A 15182-nucleotide genomic window follows, 5' to 3' on the forward strand; every position below is an offset into this window, starting at 1 on the left:
GAAAGTCTCATCGTAGTCAACACCTTGAACTTGTCAAAAACCTTTCGCAACAAGTCGAGATTTGTAGATAGTAACATTACCATCAGCGTCAGTCTTCTTCTTGAAGATCCATTTATTCTCGATGGCTTGCCGATCATCGAGCAAGTCAACCAAAGTCCACACTTTGTTCTCATACATGGATCCCATCTCACATTTCATGGCCTCGAGCCATTTTGCGGAATCTGGGCTCATCATCGCTTCCTCATAGTTCGTAGGTTCGCCATGGTCAAGTAACATGACCTCCAGAACAGGATTATCGCACCACTCTGGTGCGGATCTTACTCTGGTTGACCTACGAGGTTCTGTAGTAACTTGATCTGAAGTTTCATGATCAATATCATTAGCTTCCTCACTTATTGGTGTAGTCGTCACAGGACCCGGTTTCTGTGATGAACTATTTTCCAATAAAGGAGCAGGTACAGTTACCTCATCAAGTTCTACTTTCCTCCCACTAACTTCTTTCAAGAGAAACTCCTTCTCTAGAAAGGATCCATTCTTGGAAACAAATGTCTTGCCTTCGGATCTGTGATAGAAGGTGTACCCAACAGTTTTCTTTGGGTATCTTATGAAGACACATTTCTCCGATTTGGGTTCGAGCTTATCGGGTTGAAGCTTTTTCACATAAGCATCGCAGCCCCAAACTTTAAAAAACGACAACTTTGGTTTCTTGCCAAACCACAGTTCATAAGGCGTCGTCTCAACGGATTTTGATGGTGCCCTATTTAACGTGAATGCGGACGTCTCTAAAGCATAACCCCAAAACGATAGCGGTAAATCGGTAAGAGATATCATAGATCGCACCATATCTAGTAAAGTACAATTACGACGTTCGGATACACCATTACGGTGTGCTTTTCCGGGTGGCGTGAGTTGCGAAACTATTCCGCATTGCTTCAAATATAAACCAAACTCGTAACTCAAATATTCTCCTCCACGATCAGATCGTAGAAACTTTATTTTTTTGTTACGATGATTTTCAACTTCACTCTGAAATTCTTTGAATTTTTCAAATGTTTCAGACTTATGTTTCATTAAGTAGATATACCCATATCTGCTCAAATCATCTGTGAAGGTGAGAAAATAACGATACCCGCCGCGAGCCTCAACATTCATTGGACCACATACATTAGTATGTATGATTTCCAACAAATCAGTTGCTCGCTCCATAGTTCCGGAGAACGATGTTTTAGTCATCTTGCCCATGAGGCATGGTTCGCAAGTATCAAGTGATTCATAATCAAGTGATTACAAAAGTCCATCGGTATGGAGTTTCTTCATGCACTTTACACCAATATGACCTAAACGGTAATGCCACAAATAAGTTGCACTATCATTATCAACTCTTCATCTTTTGGCTTCAACATTATGAATATGTGTATCACTACTATCGAGATTCATCAAAAATAGACCATTCTTTAAGGGTGCATGACCATAAAATATATTACTCATATAAATAGAACAACCATTATTCTTAGATTTAAATGAATAACCGTCTCGATCAAACAAGATCAAGATATAATGTTCATGCTCAATGCTGGCACCAAATAACAATTATTTAGGTCTAAAACTAATCCCGAAGGTAGATGTAGAGGTAGCGTGCCGACGGCGATCACATCGACTTTGGAACCATTTCCCACACGCATCATCACCTCGTCCTTAGCCAGTGTCCGCTTAATCCGTAGTTCCTATTTCGAATTGCAAATATTAGGTGCTACTGCGAGCTCTGGTAAGGTACACATCAATAACATGTATATCACATATACCTTTGTTCACCTTGCCATCCTTCTTATCCGCCAAATACTTGGGGCAGTTCTGCTTCCAGTGACCAGTCTGTTTGCAGTAGAAGCACTCAGTCTCAGGCTTAGGTCCAGACTTGGGTTTCTTCTCTTAAGCAGCAACTTGTTTGCTGTTCTTCTTGAAGTCCCCTTCTTTTTTCCTTTGCCCTTTTTCTTGAAACTGGTGGTCTTATTGACCATCAACACTTGATGCTCCTTCTTGATTTCTACCTCCGCAGCCTTTAGCATTGCGAAGAGCTCAAGAATTGTCTTATCCATCCCTTGCATATTATAGTTCATCACGAAGCTCTTGTAGCTTGGTGGCAGTGATTGAAGAATTCTGTCAATGACGCTATCATCCAGAAGATTAACTCCCAATTGAATCAAGTGATTGTTATACCCAGACATTCTGAGTACATGCTCACTGACATAACTATTCTCCTCCATCTTGCAGCTGTAGAACTTATTGGAGACTTCATATCTCTCAATCCGGGCATTTGCTTGAAATATTAACTTCAACTCCTGGAACATCTCATATGCTCCATGACATTCAAAACGTCGTTGAAGTCTCGGTTCTAAGCCGTAAAGCATGGCACACTGAACTATCGAGTAGTCATCAGCTTTGCTCTACCAGACGTTCATAACATCTAGTGTTGCTCCTGTAGCAGGTTTGGCACCTAGCGGTGCTTCCAGGACGTAATTCTTCTATGCAGCAATGAGGATAATCCTCAAGTTACGAACCCAGTCCGTGTAATTGCTACCATCATCTTTCAACTTTGCTTTCTCAAGAAACGCATTAAAATTCAACAGAACAACAACACGGGCCATCTATCTACAACAAACATAGACAAGCAAAATACTATCAGGTACTAAGTTCATGATAAATTTAAGTTCAATTAATCATATTACTTAAGAACTCCCACTTAGATAGACATCCCTCTAATCATCTAAGTGGTCACGTGATCCAAATCAACTAAACCATAACCGATCATCATGTGAAATGGAGTAGTTTTCAATGGTGAACATCACTATGTTGATCATATCTACTATATGATTCACGCTCGACCTTTCGATCTCAGTGTTCCGAGGCCATATCTGCATATGCTAGGCTCGTCAAGTTTAACCTCAGTATTCTGCGTGTGCAAAACTGGCTTGCACCCGTTGTAGATGGACGTAGAGCTTATCACACCCCGATCATCACGTGGTGTCTGGGCACGACGAACTTTGGCAACGGTGCATACTCAGGGAGAACACTTTTATCTTGAAATTTAGTGAGAGATCATCTTAAAATGCTACCGTCAATCAAAGCAAGATAAGATGCATAAAAGATAAACATCACATGCAATCAATATAAGTGATATGATATGGCCATCATCATCTTGTGCTTGTGATCTCCATCTCCGAAGCACCGTCATGATCACCATCGTCACCGGCGCGACACCTTGATCTCCATCGTAGCATCGTTGTCGTCTCGCCAACTATTGCTTCTACGACTATCGCTACCGCTTAGTGATAAAGTAAAGCAATTACAGGGTGATTGCATTGCATACAATAAAGCGACAACCATATGGCTCCTGCCAGTTGCCGATAACTCGGTTACAAAACATGATAATCTCATACAATAAAATATAACATCACGTCTTGACCATATCACATCACAACATGCCCTGCAAAAACAAGTTAGACGTCCTCTACTTTGTTGTTGCAAGTTTTACGTGGCTGCTACGGGCTGAGCAAGAACCGTTCTTACTTACGCATCAAAACCACAATGATAGTTTGTCAAGTTAGTGATGTTTTAACCTTCTCAAGGATCGGGCGTAGCCACACTCGGTTCAACTAAAGTTGGAGAAACTGACACCCGCCAGCCACCTGTGTGCAAAGCACGTCGGTAGAACCAGTCTCGCGTAAGCGTACGCGTAATGTCGGTCCGGGCCGCTTCATCCAACAGTACCGCCGAACCAAAGTATGACATGCTGGTAAGCAGTATGACTTGTATCGCCCACAACACACTTGTGTTCTACTCGTGCATATAACATCAACACATAAAACCTCGGCTCGGATGCCACTGTTAGGGAACGTAGTAATTTCAAAAAAATTCCTACACACATGCAAGACCATGGTGATGCATAGCAACGAGAGGGGAGAGTGTGTCCACGTACCCTCATAGACCGAAAGTGGAAGCGTTAGCACAACGTGGTTGATGTAGTCGTACGTCTTCATGGCCCGACCGATCAAGCACCGAAACCACGGCACCTCCGAGTTCTTGCACACGTTCAGCTCGATGACGTCCCTCGAATTTCGATCCAGCCGAATGTCGAGGGAGAGTTCCATCAGCATGATGTTGTGGTGACGATGATGATGTTCTACCGACGTGGGGCTTTGCCTAAGCACCGCTACGATATTATCGAGGTGGACTATGGTGGAGGGGGGCACCGCACACGCCTAAAAGATCAATGATCAATTGTTGTGTCTATGGGGTGCCCCCCTCCTCCGTATATAAAGGGGGGAGGAGGAGAGGGCCGACCAAGGGGAGAGGCCCGCCCAAGGGGGGGCAATCCTACTACAAGTAGGTTTGCTCCCCCCCTTTCCTATTCCAAGTAGGAGAAGGGGGAAGGAGGAGGTGGAGAGAAGGAAGGAGAAGGGGGGCCGCCGCCCCCTTCCCTTTCCCAATTCGGATTGGGGCAAGGGGGGCCGCGCGCCACCTCCTGGGCTCCCTCTCTCCTTTCCACTAAGGCCCATAAGGCCCAATAGCTTCCGGGGCGGTCCGGAAACCCCCGGTACTCCGGTATATGCCCGAAACATCCCGGAACCATTCCGGTGTCCGAACATAGTCGTCCAATATATCAATCTTCATGTCTCGACCATTTCGAGACTCCTCATCATGTCCGTGACCACATCCGGGACTCCGAACAACCTTTGGTGCATCAAAACACATAAACTCATAATATAACTGTGATCTAACTTTAAGCGTGCGGACCCTACGGGTTCGAGAACTATGTAGACATGACCGAGACACGTCTCCGGTCAATAACCAATAGCGGAACCTGGATGCTCATATTGGCTCCTACATATTCTACGAAGATCTTTATCGGTCAAACCACATAACAACATACGTTGTTCCCTTTGTCATCGGTATGTTACTTGCCCGAGATTCGATCGTCGGTATCTCAATACCTAGTTCAATCTCGTTACCGGCAAGTCTCTTTACTTGTTACGTAATGCATCATCCCGTAACTAACTCATTAGCTACATTGCTTGCAAGGCTTATAGTGATGTGCATTACCGAGAGGGCCCAAAGATACCTCTCCCACAATCAGAGTGACAAATCCTAATCTCGAAATATGTCAACTCAACAAGTACCTTTGGAGACACCTGTAGAGCACCATTATAATCACCCAGTTACATTGTGATGTTTGGTAGCACACAAAGTGTTCCTCCGGTAAGCGGGAGTTACATAATCTCATAGTCATAGAAACATGTATAAGTCATGAAGAAAGCAATAGCAACATACTAAACGATCAAGTGCTAAGCTAACAGAATGGGTCAAGTCAATCACATCATTCTCCTAATGATGTGATCTCATTAATCAAATGACAACTCATGTCTATGGTTAGGAAACTTAACCATCTTTGATTCACGAGCTAGTCAAGTAGAGGCATACTAGTGACACTATCTTTGTCTATGTATTCACACATGTATTATGTTTCCGGAAATACAATTCTAGCATGAATAATAAACATTTATCATGATATGTGGAAATAAATAATAACTTTATTATTGCCTCTAGGGCATATTTCCTTCACCTATGTCGGTGTTCCAGCGGGCGCAGGAGGGAAATCGGTACAACCTATTCCTCTTGAAGCAGCACCGGCTGGCGGAGGGACAAATCGACGACACGCACATGAGCAAGGAGGGCGTGGCGGCCATGGCCGCAGCGAACCCCAACTTCATCACAGAGTAGCGTGCGATCTACTAGGTCGTCCGCGCTCAAGCTGTCGTTCGACAAGAAGCGGCCTCCGCGGAGGCCCAGCTCCAGGCGATCGCGGAGGAGAACAATGCCACATGTGCCTCCTATGAGCTGTCGACAAACTATCCGGTGGCTCGATGGGACGACAACAGCGGCGACACCATTTCCATCGTGGACCTCACGTCCACCGGCAACAGACAGGCCGTGGACTCCTTCGAGGATGAGTAGGGCACGGGAGGCGGCAGGGCCTCGTGTGTCCCAAGTTGGCCAGACCTTCTTCTGTGCTCTACTCTTTCTCGCCAGAGACCGCACCTTCACTTCATGGGTCTTATCACCAGCGTTCATGGAGATAGCGGATGGAGGAGGCGGTCCCAGGAAGGGAACAACAAGGAGCTTGGACATTGGCGGCCGCCGTAGTTTTTTTGTTCTAAATGTTTGAAAAATGTAATGAAAACCCGCCGTGTCTGCATGCATGCCGCCCATTTATGTAAATTATGTCCTAAATTTGAATGAAATCCGGCCATGTTTGCATGATTTTCGTCTGGTTAGTTAGGATGGTAGTTAAAATGTATGCGGACAATGTTGGATGGTGGCCTCCCGCATCCGTGTCCGCGGACTGGTTTCCCCTGCCTGCGGGAGGAAATTTGCGGGTCGTTGTTGGAGATACCCTAATGCCATGCCTCAAATGTTCGTGGAGTGTCCAGGCGTCCGAAATCCCAGAAACCGATTGTAACACTGAGGGAGATTTGTGAGTGTTGAGACCCCCGCTATGTAGACGTCTGATAATCCAAACTCAGCCAAAACCAAGGCAGAGCCCACGCATTCTGACCATGCCATGCTATTTTCGCGCGAAAGCCTACCCTTTCCCACCCTCCCCGCTCCGATCGCTGCCTCCCTCCACCCCAGTTTCTGTTCTTTTCACCGTCCACCACCGCGATGGAGCCACATGACAACATGAAGATGTTCACCGTGCCACCAAAGCCGGAGACGGAGGACCCAAAGGTGGCGGCAAGGCCAACTCGATGACACACACTGAGCAATGGCGCAAACAGAAGATCAAGGAGGTAGCAGTTGCGGCGAACGATCAACCGTCACCTCGTCCGGCAAAGAAGGTGACCAGGCGGGAGGCGGTGCCCATGCAGTCACTGCTATGGCCGGAGGAGCTGCAGGGAACGTAATACTACGCGGCCACGCAGCTGGTGCACAGTAGAATTCTACAGCCTCCTTCATGGTTGTCACGCCGAGCGTGCCCTATATGATCGGCCTCTACGCGGGCTACCACTTCACCTAGTCACCACCGCCACAACTTGTCCGGTCACGGACGCAGCATGTATCCAACGCTTGTCGGTGTCCTCTCTCTGTTTGGTGCACGCGGTTAGATGGCCGACTCCCCTGTACGTGTCCATGGACGCGTCCGTGAATGTTTGATGTGTCCGATTGGACAGTACGATGTGGGAATAGTAAACGGGGACGTCGATCAACGGCCCTGTTTGGATCCCTATGTTAGAGTTAGTTTTAGTTAGTTGGGGCTCAAACAACCCAAAAGTATCCAAACATGATGGGTTAGTTTGGGTTAGTTGGATCTAACCCACCCCAAAAAACTAGCCCACACTAGAGGAGCTTATTTGGGTTAGTTCTCTTGGACCCACTAGAAAAATAGTAAAAAAAGTTACCCCTCCCATTCAAACAAGGTCCAAAGTAGTCAAATGCTTGAGAAAGAATATTTTATTGTCAATCTAACCCTACCATCCAAACAGCTTTTTGATTAGAATTAGTTTAAGGTTAATTTAGAGTTAGAATCTAACTCTAACCTCTAACTGAGTTAGAGTATCAACAGGGCCAACAGAATTTCCCGGGAGTTTCCCACCTAGCAACTTTCCAATAATGTCACTTTAGTCTGTAGCCAGTGGACAGCGAAAAGGACAGTGGTGTCGCTCGTCTGGCCGGCACCGCACGCGCTTTTGCCGCGCCTTGGATTCGAAGCTGCATACATCAGTCATCACGACTTTATTGGCATTACTATATCATCATCGGTGCGCCGTGCGTTTGTTTACGCGACCGCGCTTGACTTGACGCCGGCCGGTCAACTCTGGAAATTTGCTCCACCCTCGCTCCTCTCTCTCACACTCGATTGGCTTAACAATTGGGTAGGTGTTTCCAAGTGTAGAAAGTTCCAACGCACACTTCTACGAGTCCTGCCAACCAACTGGGGTACACACGAATTTTCAAGATAAACATGCATACGCTTGTGTGTGCTCTATATTTTATTTTGTAGACCATTCTGAAGGCTACGTACCCACTGGATCCAGGCTGGTTGTATTTGGTTGGCAGTATTAAGTAGCACACACCCATACAGAAGCACCGTTACATAAATTGAAAATTACATCCAGAATTTTTGGGGCGTCAAAATGTTTTTCCTTATGCATCCACCAACGGCGCATTGTGAGCAAAGCTCATTGTCGTCTTTGGGCCTCCCTCTCAGTGAAGCAAACTTGTTCAAATTCAGAAGTGTTTAGAAACAACAGCTAGAAAGTCGTCGATATAGATTAGAAGACGCCGACGCCATGATTTGCTAACAAAATCGCTGCCGCAAGAAGATAATGTTGAAAATGGCATGTAGAAGGGCCAAAGTGACGGACAAGTGGAGACCTACCTAAGAGCATCTCTAAGCGATCCCTAAAAGGCTATAGGGGAGTAAAATTTTGATTTTACTCCTTTGATAGGCACCCAGCCGGACTCCTAAACCATATAAAGGAGTAAAAAATTACTACTTGGCTCTACAGACTGCTAAATTTACTCCTCCGCCGAGCGGTGAACCAAAAAAATCTTCCCATCCCTTTGTCCGCTCCCACCCTACCCATGCGCCACAACTACTCCGGCTCACCCATTGCCGCCTACGCCGACGACCACTCGTCGCCATTGACGCTCCGAAGGACCCGCCGCGGTCCACACCCACATGGATTTGGGCCTCTAGCCGTCGCCAGCGCCTAAATCGACAGATCTATGGTCCTCGCCACCGGCGCCGGATTCGACACGTATGGATGCTAGCACCGTCACGCTTGGGATGGATTTGACGGGTACCTACTCGTGCAACCCCCGCAAACGACTCTGCGCCACATCTTGGTATGAACTCCTCTCCTAGGCGCTCGGATCTCAGTCGTCGACCGGCCACCGGCACAGCTACGCATGGCGGCAGTCGTCCGGGCTCGGCACTAGCCCAGCAGCTCGTCGGCTACCCGTTGCCGGTCATGAAGTGTGACCACTGCCCGCGGCAGGGGCTGCGCCGAGTTTTGACCACGCCGCAACATCCCGGATGGGTGTTCTACAAGTGCAAAAAGGATGGGGTGAGTGCTTGTTTGTCCGGTTATTCATCGGATTCGTCGCAATTTGTAGCTTATTGTTTGATTAAAATTGTGTGTAGGATGGATGCAAATTTTGGTATTGGGAAAAAAAAGTACATCAGTCTATGGATAGCAAGAAATTTGTGAGACCGTTCATGCACTCCTCGCTGGAGTTGAGACTAGAGATGAAAGTAGAGACGACGCAATGTCCAATTGCATGGAGCCGGAGAAGAATAAAGTGTGCAACCTCAAGAAGACGATAGAGAACCGCAACAGCGTGGGCAACGAAGACATAGTGAAAATATTAATCTAACTAGTGAGAGTAGTTATAGATGTTGGATTTTCTATTAAAATGTCTAATTATGGTTCGAATTTTCTTTGGATCAGTTCTCTTAGCGAAAAATTGATGAATTATGTACTCCGGTCTATCAAGATGTCGTTGAAGAAAATAAAAAAAGTAGTCAAGTTTATTTCAGTGGCCAAAAATGAAAGAATTTGACAAAAACAAAAATTTACTCCACTTAGGAGTTCGGCTAGGTCCGTCCGAAACTTAGTGATGTAGATTTACTCCACTATAGCTAACTCGGCAGTTTACTCCACTATGTTTTAGGGGATTGGCTAGAGATGCCCTAATGCCCCAATATGGGTAAACTAAACTCCCACCTGTTGATCATGTTAACTTTTTTCAGATCTTTCCCAAAATTTAAACTTGGTCACATTTGCATTTTGGATTTTCAAAAATTCAGGCCCATGGGAGCCTGAGCTCACACTTGCATTTTCGATGCATGAGCTGCGTTATTTTGTAGGAGTGTATGTGTTGTAATTGAATGATGGATACGTCAATAGATGGTACTTACGCCGATGGATGTGAGGGCCATAGGTTATCGTCCTTAAAAAACATTCCACGAATTTAAGCTTTACTTCTATCTTAAATCCTTGATACCTAGTGGATCGCATAGCTTAATTTAGACGATGGCGGGACACATATGGTGGTTTCGTTAATCTTGAATTTCTTTAACTCTATCTAATCACTAGTTTTTTCGCCAAAAAAAAAAAACTCTCTAATCTCTAGCTAGTAGACGCCGTACCTGGTGTTTCTGAATGAGAATTAAAAGGAAACTTCTACGATGACGCGCCATGCTTCTTCATTGTACTCGGTGTTTCTCAAAACTGTTAAAAGTAAACTTTCATTGAGTAAACTTTCGCAATGACGCGCCATATGCTTCTTCATTGTACTCACTGTTTCTCAAAGAACAATTAAGGCGAAACTTCCACGACGACTCAACTGTGCTTAATTTCAGCCTGTACCACTCACATGAACAGCTATACTTTTTTTGAGACATGTAGACTAGCTAGTAGGAAACTAATCATCACCCACCAAAGTCTGAAAGTCATGCGCAAGGCCAGTACAAGAAGTGGGTTAAAACAACGGCCGGGAAGACCAAAAAAGTAGCCGTATCATACTCCTTGCGACTTGCCTCGAACTTCCACCACGTTTGGCGCTTGCGTGCATCCCGCTCCAAGTCTGATCCTGCCTGTCCCCCTATATATATATGCAGTCGATCGTCCATGGATATACATCAACAGCACTGCTTCAGTAATTTACACCGCCATCTCCAGGTGTTTGTCAATCTGCATAGTACTGTAACTCTGTAAGTGCCAGCCGCAACCGCAAGCATGTGCCAAGCCGCGAGAGCGTGCCACAACAATGGCCTGGTCGCGTCGGTGTCATCTCTCCTGATCTCGCTCGTCATCAAGCCCCTGGCCAAGAACGCCATCCTCACGGGCCGGAGCATCCTCGCCCTCCTCGCCGGCGACGGCGCCGGCAACGCCAGCAGCGCCGCGGCCGCTCCACGTGGGCAGCATTGCGAGCACTGCGCCGCGAGCGAAGACGACGCGCGCCTGTCCGGCTCCGACGCCGCCGCGGTCATTGCGAGCCTCGGCCTCGTCCCGCGCCGACGACGCTGTGGCAATGACGACGATGACGACGACGGGATGGTTGTGTGTGGCGGATGCGAGGCGATGGGGGTGGTGGAGGAGGTGGCGTGGGGGAGCAAGGAGGCCGGGGAGGCGGAGCTGCGGGAGGCGTTCGGGGTGTTCGACCGGGACGGGGACGGGCTGGTGAGCGCGGCGGAGCTGTGGGGCGTGCTGCGGAGGCTCGGGATGACCGAGGGCGCCAGGTACGAGGACTGCGCCAGGATGGTCGCAGCCGCGGCCGCCCGCCACGGCGGCGTGGACGGCGGGCTCGGGTTCCCCGAGTTCAAAGCCATGATGGAGCACGCGGTTTGAGCACGTACGAAATACGTATAATTGGGTAAACAGTGGCGCACCGCGAAGCTAGACTGTTCAAGTCGCGTGGCTCATGTCCATATTTTTCATTGTTTCGTTGGTGTGTAGCTTCGGCTTGTTCCTTTAATCCGTTTGAAATCGACTGTGATCGACTGTAGGAAACCAGTATGTTTGATCAGTGTCGTTGGTTGAATAATAAGATCGATGTGTACAAGCTTCAAGTTAATTAATTAATTAATTAGTGGAGCGGAAATGCACGGCTCAAATGTGTGCCTTGACCAAGTAACCCAAGGTCGTTCTACCTTCTGAGTGGGCAGTGACATGACATCCATGCTCATTTTGTTTGAGATACTGCTCCAGCACCGTGCATCGAGTGATCTTCCTTAGCAGAGAAGGTACACAACACACGTACGTTCCGATGCCTTGGCGTGCAATTCTCCTTCCCAGTTCCAGCAAGTACTGGCCATGCGAAGGGCCATGCGAACGGCCGGTCAGCCGCTTCGATGCGGCGTAGCTTGGAGTCCGCGCCCGCATTGAAGCGGCGGCTGCCGAGAGTTCGCATCGGTCAGTGCCACCCTCCCTCCCTCCAGTCACATTGCGGCATCAATACCGGCCTACACATGCTTTGGGTCGGCTTGAATGCAGTGCGGTAAACGACGCGTGCGTGCAGGAGGGGTGGGTGACGGGTTTTTGATGGGTCATAGCCGTCGCCTCCCCAGCGTCGCCTCCCCCTCGCCGCCGCCGGAGTGCGCCCGCCGGGCGAAGCCCGCGCGGCGTGGGCGGCGGCGGGGCATTCCCTCCTTTCTCTGGCCCTCGTGGCGGCGGCGCGGGCCGTCAGATTGGGGACAAGGGGCGCCTCGTCCGGCTGGTCTCCCGGAGGTGGGGACGGCTGGATCCGGCAGCGACTGGGCTAGGAGGAGGTGGCGCGGTGTGGCGGTGCTGGTGGCAGGGTTTCGGTCGAGGTCGTCTTCGATCTAGGTCGGGTTCTCCATCGGGGCGTCGCACGGCGGTGGGATCGGATCGGCGGCAACATCACCGGTTCGGCGGAGGGCTCCGTTCCAGCCAACCGCGAGATCGGGACGCCGTGGCCTCCGGTGAAAATCGCGTCTGACTGCGGTCATGGCGGACGATGGCGGCGTCTCGGACGTCATTCCCTTCTCGAGGCATCGTCGTTGCAGGTCACGTCAACCTGATCGAAAGGCTCCGGGGGAAACCCTTGATCTGGATCTACCGGATCGGACGATGGCGACGTTTCGATGTCGTTCTCCCTCCTGAGGGCATCGTTTTGGAGCAAGTGTTGGCTGGAGGGGACAAGAGGAGGAGCGGCGTGGCATCTGGCACGTTGACAACGGCGGGTCTCAGCGGCATGGAGCAGCGGGGGTCTCGCCGGTGGGCGTGTGATGATGGACGAGTGCAGGATGGTGGCGCTGTCTGGCGTCGTGGTGGCGTCGATGGCAGTGAGGCCTGGCACGGTTCATGCAACAGTTCAGCTCTGAAGATGGATTGATGGTACGTGGCTGCGGCGGCCTCATACCCGGCAGGGGGCCTGGTTGACGAGCACGCCGGACTGGTGGGTGCCCATACCCGGAAGGAGTCCTGGTTGGGACCTCAGGTCTAAGATGTTAGGTTTGGCTGCGAGGTCTGTTTGGTATTAGGCCCAGACCATCAGCGCCTCTTCATCAGTTAGATAGGAGTAGCGACAGAGGTTGCGAAGATGGTGGCTTTGGTCTTACTGTTGTACGACTTTGTAAGGTCTTGTGCTAAAAATCAATAAAGTGGCCGTATGCATTGTCCAGATGCAGAGGCCGGGGTATTCTCCCTTTTCGAAAAAAAAATAGCGGTCAGAAGCAGGCTTTGGAGCGGTTCGGACTCCGCAAACCTCCTTCATTTTTGTCTCCGGTTTGTGGAAGAAATCACGTCCGGATCGTCCCTCGGACCGATACAGGTCGGCAACGCGTTTTGAACGGTTACAGGAGGTTTGCAGGATGGCGTTGGAGATGCCGTTACGAGACAAGGTACACAAGTACGTTCCGATGCCTTGGCGTGCAATTCTCCCTTCCAGTTTCAGCAAGTACTGGCCAGAACAAAATGTTGACTGCAAATTACATTTTGCCAAGGCGAGGGATGTGGACGATGCGCGCCTGACCAAGACGGAAGCCCGCACGAAACATGGGCTGGGCAATAATCTTAGCTCTGAATCATGGCCAGCTGCTGGCTTGCCGGCGGGCAGGCAGCGGCCACCGACGTATCGTTCATTTGTTCTTTGCATGCATGCCTGCAAACGTGGTCGGTCATGTCGGCAGCCTGCGGTACATACATCAGCACCGAAATGTATCTGCCGACCACCGATGTTTACTAGGTTGTCGGTTGTCCTTATGTAGGAAGCCTCGTCAGGGGCATTGCTTAGTCCATAAGCTAATCTTTTTTCTGATTCTCTCGACAAAAACTATGAGGATGAGAAAAAGACAAGTGAGTTTGCCGCAACCATCGCCCAACCTGATGTCTATCTTCCGACAGCATCACACGTTGATATTTTCTGTCTTCAGAAATGGAGCTACACCTTATGCGTTCTTTCATCAATAAAACCCACCCTTTATAGAAAAAAATGCACTGTTTCACAAAATAAAAAAAATACCGAACCACCGCCGTTCACTTCTAGGGTGAAGACTAGCCAAATGCCCAAAAGTGAGCAAATATATCTTGAGATGCCGCGTCGAGGTGCGTCTGTTGGGAGCTTGAGGGTTAGGCTAATTTCCTTGCCACCTCACAACAAGCGTCGACGTCATTGTCTGATTTCCTCTGCCGGACATGTGCGTCTCTTAAAGCATCTACAGTCGGACTTGGCAAACCCGGCCCCTCAAACACCCGCAGACGCACCCGAGCGCGTCCGTGGGCACTCCTCAAAAAATGCAATCCACATCCAGACACCTCAATTACCATATCCAAATTCATACAAACTCATGCAACTACGTCGACGACACGCATCGCCCGGCTACTCCATCACACTACACTAAACATGTTATCAGACTATCAAAATTTGGCATGTTTGGCTATGATGGAGTTCATCCACAGCTGCCCTTGCCCTTTCCGGCGCCCTTGTCATCCTTCTCACGGAAGTACCGGTCGAAGACGTGGTACGGATCGAATCGGATCTGCTCATCGCGGAGCTGTCCTCGCCGTCGTTTTCCTCCTTCTCTTCCTTCGGTGGCAGTCCTGCCATGGCACGGACTGCCTGATTCTGCTCACGGGCGAGGGCGCGCGTGTTCCTCCGCTGTCGTTTCTTCACAATGCGAGCGCGGATGGCTTCCTTCTTTGCGGCCACCTCCGCCGCCGCGATTTCCGCCGCGAGACGGGCCTCGGCGGCCCTTATCCTCTCCTTCCCACGGCGGGCCGCCCGTTCCCAGGGGGACTCGTACTCTGCCCGACCGGTGATGGGGAAGGAGAGGTGTTCCGGCCGGGACCGCAAGGATCCGGCACCAGAGGACCCGAGCGCCCGGTGAGCCGACGCTATGGCGTCGCGGCGGACGGAACCGTCCGTCGGCCGGGCATTGTCCTCCCGGGGGCAGCGGAGTGCAATGCAGACTGCCATTGCCTCCTCCAACCCACACGGGATGACACCCCAATTGACGGATCCGGACTGGTCGGAATCCGATCCGCTGCCTGCCATGGCGGAGAAGGTCGCAAACGGCCGGAGGTGAGCTCGGGTGGCGGAGGGAGTGGAGGGAAGGGGAGTGAAGTGGCTAGTATTTAGTCCAGCGAGAGGATAGAGAC

The 15182-nt window shown here is 49.6% G+C and overlaps 1 protein-coding gene across 1 annotated transcript; it reads left to right on the top strand.

Moving 5' to 3' along the window:
• The first annotated feature begins 10689 nt into the window (after positions 1–10689).
• LOC119306561 (probable calcium-binding protein CML18) lies at positions 10690–11620 on the top strand. The gene has a single exon (XM_037582744.1). It carries the CDS (start codon positions 10800–10802, stop codon positions 11409–11411), a length of 612 nt encoding a protein of 203 aa, XP_037438641.1. The 5' UTR covers positions 10690–10799; the 3' UTR covers positions 11412–11620.
• The last annotated feature ends 3562 nt before the right edge of the window (positions 11621–15182 follow it).

Source organism: Triticum dicoccoides, chromosome 5B (assembly GCF_002162155.2).
Source record: "Triticum dicoccoides isolate Atlit2015 ecotype Zavitan chromosome 5B, WEW_v2.0, whole genome shotgun sequence".
Taxonomy (NCBI): Eukaryota; Viridiplantae; Streptophyta; class Magnoliopsida; order Poales; family Poaceae; genus Triticum; species Triticum dicoccoides.

Excerpts from the sequence above, each read along its gene's own strand:
- LOC119306561 (XM_037582744.1), top strand. The coding sequence starts at position 10,800 with ATGTGCCAAGCCGCGAGAGCGTGCCACAACAATGGCCTGGTCGCGTCG.